The sequence below is a fragment of the Mercurialis annua genome, linkage group LG8, assembly GCF_937616625.2.
Source record: "Mercurialis annua linkage group LG8, ddMerAnnu1.2, whole genome shotgun sequence".
NCBI lineage: Eukaryota > Viridiplantae > Streptophyta > Magnoliopsida > Malpighiales > Euphorbiaceae > Mercurialis > Mercurialis annua.
In genome coordinates this window covers 41,822,274-41,837,817 of record NC_065577.1, presented here as the reverse complement: position 1 = coordinate 41,837,817, position 15,544 = coordinate 41,822,274, and the positions used below count along the sequence as shown (strand labels likewise).

The 15,544-nt window shown below is 34.6% G+C and overlaps 3 protein-coding genes and 2 pseudogenes across 3 annotated transcripts; all 5 read left to right on the top strand.

The window, feature by feature from the left end:
* Positions 1-1,346: 1,346 nt before the first annotated feature.
* Positions 1,347-3,634, top strand: LOC126661440 (putative serine/threonine-protein kinase-like protein CCR3; annotated as a pseudogene).
* On the top strand, positions 3,630-5,945 carry LOC126661441 (putative serine/threonine-protein kinase-like protein CCR3; annotated as a pseudogene).
* Positions 5,946-7,319: 1,374 nt separating this feature from the next.
* On the top strand, positions 7,320-9,518 carry LOC126661439 (putative serine/threonine-protein kinase-like protein CCR3). Its single transcript, XM_050355297.2, has 2 exons — positions 7,320-7,596; positions 7,973-9,518. Exons 1-2 carry the CDS (start codon positions 7,504-7,506, stop codon positions 9,416-9,418), a joined length of 1,539 nt encoding a protein of 512 aa, XP_050211254.1. The 5' UTR covers positions 7,320-7,503; the 3' UTR covers positions 9,419-9,518.
* A 302-nt stretch (positions 9,519-9,820) lies between these two features.
* Positions 9,821-12,324, top strand: LOC126661437 (putative serine/threonine-protein kinase-like protein CCR3). Its single transcript, XM_050355295.2, has 2 exons — positions 9,821-10,112; positions 10,601-12,324. The coding sequence occupies exons 1-2, from the start codon at positions 10,026-10,028 to the stop codon at positions 12,062-12,064; spliced, it is 1,551 nt and encodes a 516-aa protein (XP_050211252.1). The 5' UTR covers positions 9,821-10,025; the 3' UTR covers positions 12,065-12,324.
* Positions 12,325-12,613: 289 nt separating this feature from the next.
* On the top strand, positions 12,614-15,530 carry LOC126661438 (putative serine/threonine-protein kinase-like protein CCR3). The gene is made up of 2 exons (XM_050355296.2): positions 12,614-12,940; positions 13,286-15,530. The coding sequence occupies exons 1-2, from the start codon at positions 12,854-12,856 to the stop codon at positions 14,738-14,740; spliced, it is 1,542 nt and encodes a 513-aa protein (XP_050211253.1). The 5' UTR covers positions 12,614-12,853; the 3' UTR covers positions 14,741-15,530.
* Positions 15,531-15,544: the final 14 nt, after the last annotated feature.

Genomic DNA, 15,544 nt, shown 5'->3' with positions numbered 1-15,544 from the left:
GCTGGTTTTATATTTGGTTAATTATATATTTAGATCCCTGTAATATCACATTTGATTTTAATAGATCCCTCCTTGTTATTTTTTAAAATTTATTCTCTAAACTTTAAATTTGGATTTACTTATTTTAAGGTCGCTTAACTTTACAAGTTTTTTTCATCAGATCTTTAAATTTTCATTTGGTATTATCTGATCTTTTTAATTTTATGTTTTTTTTATCTGTTACGTCAACTTTCATTTCATCTTATATATCCCCGAACTTTTTTTTACTTTCTCAAGTCCTAAAAAACGTAAGATTAATAGATCAGATATGACCAAATAAAAATTTAGAAATCAGATTAACAAAAAACGTAAAAATTAAAATATCAAATAAAATTAAATGGAAGTTTATGGATCACATAAACAAAACAAAATACAGCTAATGTTGAAAATCTTAAAATAAATTAATCCTTTTAATTTTCCTTACGCACCATTAGTATGATTGAAATTAACCTTAATAGAAGTAAACGTTCATTTCATAGTTGCATTCCAATTGATACCTGAATTAAATTTAAATCTTTTCAGAATCTTAAATTTGATTTTCATTTCAGATAGTTATTCCGTCAAAATTTGACATGAGCTTTCGCCATCAGCTGCCACAATTACTGCCACATCAGCAATAAATATACGTTTCAATGTCGTAGCGGCTGATGGAAAAGGCTAAATATAAGATATTTTGATGATATGTCACGTTAGTTGTCATATGCCACATAGATAAAAATTGGGTTTTAACTGACATGGCGTCTAGTTTAGAATCTAATAACGCGTGTTCAATTGACATTTCTGTTAATTTCGTTTGAATTTTTAAGTTATGGTCATATGAAGTGTAAACAAAATTTAAGGCTCTGAAAGAATAAATGTTAAAGTTCGGGTATCGACTTTATATTTAATATTTAAAGTTTGGATGCTTATAATACAATTAACCCACAAAATGTCAATGCAATTCTACGTAAAATAAAAGGCTTAATCTATTTAGAGCTCCCTGTACTTTATATTTTTTTTGTAGGTTCTTATATTTCATTTTTGTATTATCTGATCCTTCTATTTACATATTTTCAGGTTTTTTTTGAATTTTTTGCAGTCCCTCTATTTATAATTTTTTTTCCTTCCATTTAAAAGGACTGAAAAAAACTTAAAAAAAACTTGAAAAACAGAAAATAGACAAGTGGAGTGATCAATAATATAAAATTAAAATATAAGAACCTCCGGAAATAAGTGTAAAGTATAGAGATCTATTTGTCCAAAATAAGTTTACTTTGACTTTTCTTAGCAGTGTTTTCAAAAGTCTAATTTTTTGGTTTACTTTTTTTTTTTGGTCTCTGTTTCCATTTTCCTCCCATCTTCAAAGTGTGAGAAGAGGAAAAAAATATCAGAATTTGTTCATCTTTTTTTTTTTCCCTTCAAATTATGGCTGAAATTCTGAATATAAAGGTTGATGAAGATTTTCATGGCAGTGATAAGGCACACACCAAGACAGATTTACTTAGTCAGAAGGTTAAGTCAGTACTGAAACATTAAGTTCTATTAAAATGTTATGGTGCGTTTGGTTCAAATGAATTTCATAAATTTTATACAATTTATTTCTTAATGAATGTATTTGAGTTTGATTTATATGTGAATTTGGTGTGTTAGATTTGAATGAATTCTATAAAATCTTATGAAATTTCTTTATAAATGAATCTAGCTGTGTTTGATATACTTCATAATTCATTTAGTAACTCCTTTTTATAGAATAGATTATGTCAAAATCGATTCATTTGCAAATAATGAATTCTACGCTAGAATTAATACAAACAAAGGGTTTAAATGTTTGAGCCAATTACAAAATAAATTACGAACACAGCTTGTTTTGTAAATTTAACACGATCTTTCAACGAACTATCAATATTTTACAATTCCGAATACCGAACAATATTTTGATAAAGAAAATCATACTGATGTGAAGGCGGAACAATATTTATTCTAATGTTACACAAAAAAATATAGTTTGTATTTTGAATTGCCAAAGTTGAAAGGACGTAATAAAATTGCAAAACACGCTAAAGTTCGTGATTTATTATGCGGTTAACTCTAAATGTATTCCTTTATCCTTCAAGCTACTGATATTTAATTCTTGTGAAATAGGCTGAAAGAATCTTACTTGTGGCGAACGTCATGCTAGAGCTACCATCAGCTGTTTTTGATCAGCTATCCTCAGTGCATAAGCCCCAATTTGCACTCTTTAGTATGTTAATATCTTTCACAGTGTAGATCATCTCCATTGTTGATCTTGTCTACAAGGGTAAAAAACAAAGAGTCAGCTGGAAGAAAACGGGATTGATACCTTGGTTTTATTGCTCGTATCCGAATTCCGAGCCTTTCGGAACATTTCCCGACATGGTCGGAATAGTTTGTGCAATCTTTCAAGTCATTTTTTCAACAACAGCATATGTTTTTCTGTCTCATAATGTAGATAATCCTGTCAAAGTCTCTGTTTGGCCGATAATCTTCGCCTTTGGTTTACTGTATTCCGGACTATTAAGAGATCTTCCGGAAAAAAATCTGTCCGCGAGTTCAAGAAGAACGGGTAGAGTAGAGAAATATACTCTGGCTGAGATTTCGGCTGCCACAAATGATTTCGCGCCTCAGAAAGTTATCGGTGTGGGGAATTTCGGTACTGCTTATAGAGGAAAACTAGTGGATGGCAGAGAAGTCGTCATAAGAAGAGCGGAAAGAGATCAACAAAAAGAGAGTGAGTTTCAAGCTGAATTGGAATTCTTGTCCAGGCTTCATCACAAACATTTGAATAGTCTTGTTGGATATAGTGAAGATGGAGACGAGAGGCTTTTAGTTTACGAGTACATGAAAAATGGAGCTCTAGCTAGTCATTTACATGACCGGAACAATCATGAAAAGAATCGTAGTATGATCGATTCATGGAAGATGAGGATCAAGATTGCATTAGATGCAGCTAGAGGTATTGAATATCTTCACAGTTATGCAGTCCCGCCGGTAATTCATAGAGACATCAAGTCTTCTAACATCTTGCTCGACTCAACGTGGACTGCAAGAATTTCGTGGTTTGGATCGTCACTCAAGGATATTGAATCGAAACTTGATTCCAGTTCACGCAGTCCTGAGTGCTATGATCAAAATGTGTTAACTGCAAAAGTTGATGTGTATAGTTTCGGTGTGGTATTATTAGAACTTTTGACCGGAAAGAGACCTTTGTTCAAAAATGACCATACACTAACGAGTTTAGTAGAGTTTTCCGTACCTAAAATTGTGTCTGGCGAGCTGGTTAAGGCTTTGGATCGGAGACTCGGTCCATTGAAGCGTAACGAAGCAGAAGCAGTAGAGGTGATGGCATATACTGCACTTCATTGTGTGAATCCAGATGGGGAAAATAGGCCGAAAATGAGGGATGTAGTTGGTAATTTGGAGCACAGTTTGTCTCTGTTGGATGCTAGCAAAATAGAGCAAAACCAGTTAGAGTTGCCAACAGAAATAAGCACTTAATACGTTGTACACAAAATGCACGTCCGTAGATAGCTTTTGTTACCGCTATTTTGCACGAAATAAAAACAGAATCGCTACAAAAAGAAATCGAAATCGGAAATGGTGAAATATTATGTTTATAAGAATAGTTTAAATATACAGTTTTGGAGGTTTAAAAGCGTTTTCAAAAACAAAAACTAATCGTGAATAACGTAAGACTCGGATAAATTTCAGTCCAACATAATAGAAGTTGACAGCCTTGACTTAAGTTAAAGTACTTGAATAACAGGTTCAAGACTTCAATTCAAAGAAAGAAAAAAAAATCTTCAAATTCTCCAAACTGTGTCAAGCCACATATGGCTGCAAGTCTCTGTCACACTTATTACAATAGTATAAGCATCGACTTACGTCTATCGATTTGCTTTTACTATGTTTCAGATGTTAAACTTCTTCTTGGAGACTAATAATTGCAACTTGCAAAAAAAGAATACATGGCTGAATCCATACATATGGATGCTAAAGATGATGATATTGGTAGTTATAAGACACGTGCCGCCGCAGATCGCTTCAATCAAAAGGTAATATTAACATGTTCTGTATGTAATTTAATATATATCATTCTGTTGGAAATTTGAATGAAACATAAAACTCAATTATTCGAATAGATTAAGAAAGAAATGATTAATATAGTATATGATATTATAACTTAACTTAGCAGAAGATATTGATTAAAAAAAACTTCTAATTTTCTCTTCTGAAACAGGTAGCAAAATTAGAAAGATTATTCCTGATCTTTAGTGTCATCTTAGAGCTTCCATCAGCAGCTTTGAATCAACTATCATCTGTGCATAAGCCTCAGTATGCACTATTTAGCATGCTACTGTCTTTCACAATCTTGATCATTTCTATCATTGATCTTGTTTACAAGATTCAAAAGGAAGGAGTAATTTGGATGACGAAAGGACGGATTCCCTGGTTTTATTATCCATATCCAAATCTAAAGCGGTTTGGAAGATTTCTAGACATTGTTGGAGTAGTTTGTGCAATCTTTCAATACATTTTCGCAGCACTGTCATATGCGTTTGTGTCTCGATAATCCAGTCAAAATTTCCGTTTGGCCTATGATCTTTTGCTTTTGCCTTACTGTGTTCAAGATTTTCAGGAAATCAGAAGACAACTCGAAAGATAAGGAGATTTACAAGAGCTGTAGAATTCAGTTTCGAAGAGCTTTCTGCTGCAACCGATGATTTTTCACCACGAAACAAGCTCGGTGTAGGAGTTTCTAGCATTGTTTATGGAGGAAATAAGAAGTCAACCCCAAAGGTAAGGAGATTGCATAGAGCCATGGAATTCAGTTTCGCGGAGCTTGCTGCTGCAACTGATGATTTTTCGATTCGAAACAAGCTTGGTGTAAGAATTTCTAGCATTGTTTATAGAGGGAAACTAGTAAATGGCAGTGAAATAGTGGTAAAAAGAGAGCATAAAGGTCATGAAAGGAATTTTTCTGAGGAGCAACACAAAGCTTTTGAATCCGAATTAGAGTTCATGTCAAGGCTTCATCACAAACATCTCATTGGTCTAATCGGATATTATGAAGACGAAAATGAGAGACTTTTAGTCTACGAGTACATGAACAATGGCGATCTGTATCGGCATTTACATGACAAGACATTCAATGAACATAGCAAAAATATGATAAATTCATGGAAACTAAGAATCAAAGTTGCTTTAGGTGCAGCTAGAGGAATTGAATACCTTCACAACTACGCCGTCCCACCAGTAATTCACGGAGGCATCAAGTCTTCCAACATTCTGCTCGATATGGATTGGACTGCGAAAGTTGCAGAGTTCGCATTTTCGGTGAAGGCTCCTGAATCAGAATACAGTTACAAGTCAATGAAGGCAGCAGGGAACATTGGATATGTCGATCCTAAGTACTATACGCGAAAAGTGTTGACTACAAAGAGCGATGTGTATAGTTTCGGAGTTGTATTGTTAGAGCTTTTGACAGGGAAGAAACCTATATTCAAGGATGATCATGATGATGATTATGATAGTGGAGTAATAGCACGAAGCGTAGTGGACTTTGCAGTGCCTAAAATATTATCTGGTGAAGTTGTTAAGGTTTTAGATCCTCGGGTTATTCGACCGGAGCTTAAAGAAGCAGAGGCTGTAGAGCTGGTGGCATATACTGCACTGCATTGTGTGAATTTGGATGCCAGCCTGAGGCCAAATATAGGTGATGTAGTAGCCAACTTGGAGCGAAGTTCGGCTCTCTGTTATGCTAATGATCATGATGTTTAGTAGTTTCCACTCGGGGCTGAGCAAAAATCGAACTATACCATTTTTAAGAAAATTGTAAACTTAACTTAATTTGGTTCGAGTTTTGGTTTGATTTCGACTTAAGCTGAATGAACACCCTTATATCATTATGACCCGGGGTTAATCGAGCTCTTGCTAGTCGGTTATGTGATCGAAACAATCATGAAAGAATCTATCTATATCTATATCTATATCTATATCTATTATATAATTCTGAGCTCTCAATTAGCTTTTAACATAACTTCTGAGCTCTCAATTAGCTTTTAACATAACGTTAACAAGTGACGCTCTTTAATCCAGACATGTGAATTATTCAGATTTATTAACCCTCTTTAACTCTCTTAAATTTTCAATTTTCAAAAAAACTCTTCAGCACACTCATAACGTAAAACCTCATTCCTAGATGTTATGCGCCGTTGAAGCTTCTACAGCAAATTAATGTTCACTTTATATTGCACCACAAGCAATTCTACATTATAAATATAAAGAGAAAACATTTTGCGTCAAGCAAAGGGGAACACATTCTGAAATCAAAAATCATTGTTTTTGCAGTGCAATTTATAGGTCTCTCTAATTCTCTCTTTTTCACAATTTATTTGTATGATTGATCACCAACTGTTTGTTGAAATGCCTCATTGAAGTATAAATGATTTTGTTAATCTATTTTGATATGGGAAATTCAGTCATAAATTGGAATTCCAATCTATACAACATGTTGTTAAGCTTCAGTTCGTCTTTCATGTTTTTAACCTCTTGGATTTTTTATTTTGTAGATATTCTTCATCATTGATGTGCTTAATTAATCATAAGAGGGTTAGTTTTTTGAATCTCCATTCATCATCAAAACTGTCATTAGTTGATTATTCGTAAAGTTTATGTTTACGATTATAAATAATATTTTTTTATCTATTACCTAAGGATATTTCATATTATGTTCAACATATTTAATTCAATTAAATTTATATTATCTTGAATATTCAGTTTTTTAAAATCCGTTAAATTATTATATTTAAAATCTGAACTTTTCTTATGATACTTTATCTACAAATCGAATATTACCCAAAAATAATATTTATATTATTAACAATCAAGTTAAGTTATATAAAAAACATACATTAAAGAATATTAAATTTATTTAATTTCATCCGCGCAACGCGCGGTCATCGACCTAGTATTAATAGTAGTTTGATCAATTCATGGAAGGAAATGCTACAACAGAAAAAGTTGAAACCGAAAATGGTTAAATACAGTCGACTCTAATAATTAATATACAGAATGGATTAAAAGTTTATTAAAATTTTCAATTTATTAAATATTACATGCGAGTAATATTGAAGTTGATTCCCTGAAATTTTTTTAATTGTTAGAATTATTAACTTACGGTTGACTGCAATAAGTTTATAATAAAAAAATTCAGAGTTTTAAAAGCGTGATTAATTTAAAAATCTAATACTCGATAAATTTCTGTCCAACATAAGAGAAGTTGACTGCCTTGACTTAAGATACAGTTCTTGAATGTTCAAGACTTCAATTCAAAGAACCAAAAAATATCTCCAAATTATTTAAACCGTGTGGAGCCACATATTATTATAATTTTCTCTACAATAAACTGGTTTTTTGTTTTGCTTCTTCTTCTTGTAAACTAATAATTTTAAAGAGAAAAAAAAGATGGCTGAATCCATACATATTATGGATGTTAAAGATGAAGATGATATTGGTAGTGACAAGACTCATGCAACTGCCGATCGCTTCAATCAAAAGGTAAATATCATCATGTCTAGTATGATTTAATAGCTTAGCTTAGTCTTTAATATGCAAAACATAGTAAATAAGAATCGGAATATAGGCGTAAATCTACGTTGCACGAAAACGGAAACAGACTCGACGGAACGGATTTTGCTGAAATATAATAAGAAACAAAAACATGGGAGATACATATAAAAAATAAAAATATAAGAATATTTATTTACATCTAGTGTGGGCCTAACCTAGATGGTTAAGGTGTGTCATGGGTTTGAATCCTGCTACCGTAATTAACAACTAACAAATGGAGACTGTAAGAGTCGTAAGCTATCTTGTCGTAAGCTACCTTTGAAGCAAAGCTTATAACAAATTCTAATTTTATTTTCTGGGGCAGGTTACTAAACTATTCCTGATCTCCAATGTCATCTTAGAGCTTCCATCAGCTGCTTTTGATCAACTTTCATCTGTGCATCAGCCTCAGTATGCACTATTTAGTATGATCTTGTCTTACATAATCTTGATCATTTCGATTATTGATCTTGTTCACAAGATTCAAACAGAAGGAGTAACTTGGATGATGAGAAGATGGATACCCTGGTTTTATTATCCATATCCGAATCTCAAGCCATTCGGAAGATTTCCGGACATTGTTGGATTCATTTGTGCAATCTTACAATGCATTTTCGCATCACTTTCGTATGCGTTTGTGACTCGACATATCGATAATCCAATCAAAATATCCTTTTGGCCTATGATATTTGCTTTTGCTCTACTGTATTCAAAATTTTCAGTTAAACAAAAATCAACTATGAAGAGAAGGAGATTGACTAGAGCCACGGAATTCAGCTTCGCAGAGCTTGCTGCCGCAACTGATAATTTTTCGCCACAAAACAAGCTTGGTGCAGGAACTTTCAGCATTGTTTATAGAGGGAAACTAGTAAATGGTAGTGAAATAGTGGTGAAAAGAGGGGAGAAAGGTCATGAAAAGAATTTTTCCGAAGAGCAACACAAAGCTTTCGATTCTGAATTTGAATTCCTGTCGAGGCTTCATCACAAACATCTAGTTAGACTAATCGGATTCTATGAAGATGAATACGAGAGGCTTTTAGTCTACGAGTACATGAAAAATGGAGATTTGTATAGGCATTTGCATGACAAGAAATGCAATGAAATGAGTACTATAAATTCATGGAAAATGAGGATCAAAATTGCTTTAGATGCAGCAAGAGGAATAGATTACCTTCACAACTATGCAGTCCCGCCTGTAATTCACAGAGGAATCAAATCTTCCAACATTTTGCTCGACTCGAATTGGACTGCAAGAGTTTCAGAGTTTGCATTTTCGGTGAAAGCTCCTGGATCAGAAAACAATAACAAGCCAATGAAGGTAGGAGGAACAACAGGATATGTCGATCCTGTGTACTATACTCGAAAAACGTTAACTCCGAAAAGTGATGTGTATAGTTTCGGCGTCGTATTATTAGAACTTTTGACAGGGAAGAAAGCTATATTCAAGGATGATCATGATGATAGTGGAGGAATAGCAAGAAGCATAGTGGACTTTGCAGTGCCGAAAATATTATCCGGTGAAGTTGTTACGGTTTTAGATCCAAGGGTTATTCGACCGGAGCTTAAGGAAGCGGAGGCAGTAGAGCTGGTGGCATACACTGCACTTCATTGTGTGAATTTGGATGCCAGAGAGAGGCCGAATATAGGTGATGTAGTTGCCAATTTGGAGCGGAGTCTGGCTCTCTGTAATGAAAATAGTGATGATAGTTTAGTAGTTTCGACTAGGGACCGAGCACAAAATGAAACTAGACCACTTTTAAGAATAAGTTGAAATCGGAAACGGTTGAATAATATTTCGTCTGTATAGAATTAAGAGGCTATATTTTTATTTTTGGTGTCTTAAATTATAGACCACCTTCTGTTTTTGGTGAGCCACGTGTAAAGATAAAAAAAATCATATTTACCCCTAATAAATATATAGTGATCATCAAATGAATTAATTATTTCATATTCCAATAAATAACAAATACTACACCAATGCAAAATAAACTGGAGCAGTCAACTTATTTGACAGATTATACACCATAGAAATTGTGAATGAAATATATCTAACTTGGTTATATTTTTTTAAGTTATGTACTTGTTCAAGCAGCCTGTCATTATGGGACGGAGGGAGTATATTTTATAAAAATAGTTTATAATATAGACTTCGGAGTTTTAGAAGTGTTTCCGGAAACGAAAACAAAATGTGAAAAAAGTAAAACTTGATAATTTTCGCCCAACAGAACAGAAGTTGACAGACTTGACTTAAGTTACATTTCTTGAAAAACAGGTTCAAGACTTCAATTCAAAGAAACAAAAAATATCTTAAAATTCTCTAAACCGTGCAGAGCCACATATAGCTGCAAATCTGTAGTTCAGACATTAAACTTCTTATTATGGCTGAATCCATACATATAGATGTTAAAGATGATGATATTGGTAGCGACAAGACACGAGCCGCCGCGGATTGCTTTAATCGAAAGGTAATCATCATGTTTTACATGTTATTTACTATCATTTATTTTGGAGATTTGAAAGAAACAAAAAACTCAATTATTTAAGGAGATGGAGAAATAAAGGACTTAACATGTTATGATTCAATAGTTTAAGTTAAGCTTTTATAAATATAACATAGGGATAGAAGTATATCCGCGTCTCTTGTAAGCACTTTTATGTATTTCGGATCTCAAAAATGACCCTTACGTCTTGAAAACGGATAAAAAACACAAAAATTGGACGGAGTTAAGCGGAAATGTTAATGGAGTTGAGATCTTTTGTGTTTTTTTGATGCGCTTTTTCAAGATATACCTCAGGGTCTTTTTTGGGATCCGAAATACATGAGGTGCTTACAAGAGACGCAGGCTATGGATTATCGTCATTTTTGCACTTTTTCCCAATTAGAAATAATAAGAACTTTCAAAACTAATTGACTAATCCTTGTAACAACTGTTAATTTTCCCTTTTGAAACAGGTAACTAGACTAGAAAGATTATTCCTGATCTCCAATCTCATCTTAGAACTTCCATCAGCGGCTTTCGATCAACTATCATCTGTGCATAAGCCTCAGTATGCACTATTTAGCATGTTAATGTCTTTCACAATCTTGATCATTTCGATCATTGACCTTGTGTACAAGATTCAAACCGAAGGCGTAATTTGGATGACGAAAGGATGGATACCCTGGTTTTATTATCGACATCCGGATCTCAAGCGATTTGGAAACTTTCCAGACATTGTTGGATTCATTTTCGCGATCTTCCAATGCATTTTCGCATCGTTATCATACGTGTTTGTGACTCGACAGATCAACAATCCGATCAAAATATCCTATTGGCCTATGATATTTGCTTTTGCCATACTGTATTCAAGATTTTCAGGAAATCAAAAATCAAAAAAAACTACAAAGATAAGGAGATTGACTAGAGTCACGGAATTCAGTTTCGCAGAGCTTGCTGCCGCAACTGATAATTTTTCGCTACAAAACAAGCTTGGTGCAGGACCTTTTAGCATTGTCTATAGAGGGAAACTAGTAGATGGTAGTGAAGTAGTGGTAAAAAGAGGGGAGAAAGGTCATGAAAGGAATATTTCTGAAGAGCAAGACAAAGCTTTCGATTCTGAATTTGAATTCCTGTCGAGGCTTCATCACAAACATCTAGTTGGACTAATCGGATTTTCCGAAGATGAAAACGAGAAACTTTTAGTCTATGAGTACATGGTAAACGGAGATTTGCATACGCATTTGCATGACAAGAAATTCAATGAAATGAACAATAATATGATAAGTTCATGGAAAACAAGAATCAAAATTGCTTTAGATGCAGCTAGAGGAATCGATTATCTTCACAACTACGCAGTCCCGCCGGTAATTCATAGAGGCATCAAATCTTCCAACATTTTGCTTGACTCAAATTGGACTGCAAGAATTGCAGACTTTGCATTTTCTGCTCCTGAATCAAAAAACGGTTACAAATCAATGAACGCAATCGAAGCAGTTGGATACATCGATCCTGAGTACTCTACTCGAAAAGTGTTAACTCCAAAAAGTGATGTGTATAGTTTCGGCGTTGTATTGTTAGAACTTTTGACTGGGAAGAAAGCTATATTCACGGATGATGCTTATGATAGTGGAGGAATATCAAGAAGTGTAGTGGACTTTGCAGTGCCGCAAATATTATCCGGTGACGTTGTTAATGTTTTAGACCCTAGGGTCATTCGACCGAAGCTTAAAGACGCAGAAGCAGTAGAAATGGTGGCATATACTGCAGCTAATTGTGCGAATTTGGACGCGAAAGAGAGGCCAAATATAAGTGAAGTAGTAGCCAACTTGGAGCGAAGTTTGGCTCTCGGTTTTGCAAATAGTAATGATGGTTTAGAACTTCCGACTAGGGGGCGAGCAAAAACAGAACTAGATCATTCCAAAGATAAAATCTCATAGTTCGCTTACACGACTTCTCTTAACAGAGTTTTCAGAAATCTACACCTTGTGGAAACTATAGAGAACGTAATTGAAGCTGCAGAGTTTGTGTCTATTGGATGCTAGTTGTATTCGTAATTAGACATGATCAGTCCTATTGTTGTTGAAGCTATAAAGCAGCAAAATAGAGCAAATCGAATTAGAAATGCCGAAATGGCAACTTGATAGCTTTTGCTGACCGCTATGTTGCATGGAAATAAAAACAAAAATATTAGTTCAAACCGTACTCATATATGCATCCGTTTAAAATTTGGGGTTAGAGTTGGCCTCCACAAGGAACCTATGCAGCTCAAGTGCAGATTAGTCTGAACATAGACATTTCATAGTTGGGATACCTCATGGACCTAATAACAAAAGCAACCAAAATATTTTAACAGAAAAAATTTAAATTGGAAATGGTTAAATAATATTTATAGATTAGTTTATGATATAGATTTTCGGAGTTTCAGAAGTGTTTACAAAAAAAAAAGTGAAATACATGAGAGTTGAAAAAATTGGTCCAACGTAACAGAAGTTGACAGCCTTGACTTAAGTTACAGTTTTTGAAAAACAGGTTGAAGCTGTCAATTCAAAGAAGCAAAACTATATTTTCAAATATTATAAACCATGTGGAGCCACATATGGCTGCAAGTCTTCCTCACATTTATTACAATAGTATAAATATTTCCTTACCTTTATTAATTTGTCTGTTTTTTCCTGTGTTTCAGACATTAAAACTGCTTTTGTGACATAATTTCAAGAGAAAAAAACATGGCTGAATCCATACATATTGATGTTAAAATTGATGATATCGGTAGCGACAAGACACATGGCGCCGCAGATCGCTTCAATCAAAAGGTAATCACCATGTTTTGTATGATATTTATCATTTATTTTGGAAAAGACTCAACATGTTATGATTCAATAGCTTAACTTAAGCTTTTATAGATAAAAAATAGTAAATACGAATCGCGATAAAACTTGCTTTTACCGGCCTGTCTTTACCTACTGGAATGCCTCCGTAGGAAGCCGATACCTTTCTCAACTAAGCGGGTGACCAACTTGTTATAGAAGTAGAAAATACTGCATAAATAATCTAAACTGAAATAGAAATTATAAACTTAATCATAAAAAAACTCGAGTATTATTCAAAACTAATCGACTAGGCCTTATAACTTCTTCTAATACTGTCTTCTGAAACAGGTTTATAAACTAGAAAGATTGTTCCTGATTTCCAATTTCATCTTAGAACTTCCATCAGCGGCTTTCGATCAACTATCTTCTGTACATAAGCCTCAGTATGCACTATTTAGCATGATAATGTCTTTCACAATCTTGATCATTTCTATAATTGATCTTGTATACAAGATTCAAAATGAAGGAGTAACTTGGATGATGAAAGGGTGGTTACCCTGGTTTTATTATCCATATCCTAATCTCAAGCGATTTGGAAGATTTCCGGACATTGTAGGATTCGTTTGTGCAATCTTTCAATGCATTTTCGCTTCACTTTCGTATGTTTTAGTGTACCAGCATATCGATAATCCAATCAAAATATCCGTTTGGCCTATGGTCTTTGCTTTTGCCTTGCTATATTCAAGGTTTTCAGGAAATCAAAAATCAACTCCGAAGGTAAGGAGATTGACTAGAGCCACAGAATTCAGTTTCGCAGAGCTTGCTGTCGCAACTGATAATTTTTCGATACGAAACAAGGTTGGTGACGGAACTTTTAGCATTGTTTATAGGGGGAAACTAGTAAATGGCAGTGAAATAGTGGTACAAAGAGGGGAGAAAGGTCATGAAGAGAATTTTGATTCTGAAATCGAATTCCTGTCGAGGCTTCATCATAAACATCTAGTTAGACTAATTGGATTCTATGAAGATGAAAATGAGAGACTATTAGTCTATGAGTACATGAAAAACGGAGAGCTATCGCGGCATTTACACGACAAGAAATTCAATGAAATGAACAATAGTATGATAAATTCATGGAAAATGAGAATCAAGATTGCTTTAGATGCAGTTAGAGGAATCGATTATCTTCACAACTACGCAGTCCCGCCAGTAATTCACAGAGGCATTAAATCTTCCAACATTTTGCTCGATTCGAATTGGACTGCAAGAGTTGCAGAGTTTGCATTTTCTACTCCTCAATCAGAAAATGGTTACAAGTCCATAAACGCGGCTGGTGCAGTTGGATACGTTGATCCTGAGTACTCTACTCGAAAAGTGTTAACTGCAAAGAGTGATGTGTATAGTTTCGGTGTCGTTTTGTTAGAGCTTTTGACAGGGAAGAAAGCTATGTTCATTGATGTTGATGGAGGAATAGCAAGAAGTGTAGTGGATTTTGCAGTGCCGAAAATTGTATCAGGTGAGATTGTTAAGGTTTTAGATCCTAGAGTTACTCCGCCGGAGCATAATGAAGCGGAGGCAGTTGAGCTGGTGGCAGAAACTGCGGCTCATTGTGTTAATTTGGATGCCAGGGAGAGGCCAAATATAGCTGATGTTGTAGCTAACCTGGAAAGAAGTTTGTCTCTCTGTTATGCAGAGAACAAAGGGTCGTTTTTCGCCCTTAATTTATCTAAAAAGATAAAAAAAGTCTATCCTAGTGATTTCAAACAAAAAAATCCAAAACTTGTTAGAGTTGATTCAATTTAAACCATATTGTGGAATTTGTGTTTGAAGTGGACGATACAGGCATCGGAATGCCGAAAGACGAGCTAATAACGGGAAAGTATTCTGTAACCGATAACACGCAGCTGACTGATAGAGTTTGTACTCCTAGCCTGACCAGCTGTTCGAACAGTCCCCGATTGTCTAAGCTAGGTTCTACTCTCAAGATTGGCGGATCACCTGCCGTTTCCCTTGATTCAGAAAACAGAAAGACTTGGAATTATGCAGAAATTTGTTGAAATCTTGGGGATAAAAGCATTGGTTGTGACCAAATGGCAACACCTTTCGTCTATGCTGACGAAAATTAAATGTAAGCAAGCTGTTTCGCCTTACAGTTCTTCACGAAATCTTGCACAAGCCCTTGCAAGGTTCTCGTTTGTATCATGTTATCCGTTGAGTGGGCTGAGTTTTTTAGTTGCTAAAGATAGTAGATAGGTGAGGAGGGTGGCTGAGCAAAATCTCTCTCGTCTCGGTGCATCTGTTATGGTTTGTGAGAATGGAGATATGGCTGTCGAACTAGTTCGTAGCGGTCTAGATCAAAGGAAACATGGAGTGCCTCTTTATGACTGTATTTTATTGGACTGTGAGGCGTCTAATTAGTACATCTGATAGCTATAACTCGAGCAACTCATCTCAATTTATGTAGAAGTTGCAAGCTACTGTGAGTGCAGTGTAGTTTAGTCTGGATCAAGAAGTGATCATTATTTTCTTGAAAACTGCCAGACTCATAGCTTTGGCTCGATATTTAAAATATTAAAATTTCAATTTGGTTCAATTTGAACGGAATAT

What these genes read in the sequence shown, in the direction of transcription:
- LOC126661437 (XM_050355295.2), top strand. Translation starts at nt 10,026, where the DNA reads ATGGCTGAATCCATACATATAGATGTTAAAGATGATGATATTGGTAGC. An exon ending in CGGATTGCTTTAATCGAAAG is followed by an intron (nt 10,113 to 10,600) that starts GTAATCATCATG and finishes CTTTTGAAACAG; the next exon opens with GTAACTAGACTAGAAAGATT.
- LOC126661438 (XM_050355296.2), top strand. Translation starts at nt 12,854, where the DNA reads ATGGCTGAATCCATACATATTGATGTTAAAATTGATGATATCGGTAGC. An exon ending in CAGATCGCTTCAATCAAAAG is followed by an intron (nt 12,941 to 13,285) that starts GTAATCACCATG and finishes CTTCTGAAACAG; the next exon opens with GTTTATAAACTAGAAAGATT.
- LOC126661439 (XM_050355297.2), top strand. Translation starts at nt 7,504, where the DNA reads ATGGCTGAATCCATACATATTATGGATGTTAAAGATGAAGATGATATT. An exon ending in CCGATCGCTTCAATCAAAAG is followed by an intron (nt 7,597 to 7,972) that starts GTAAATATCATC and finishes TTTCTGGGGCAG; the next exon opens with GTTACTAAACTATTCCTGAT.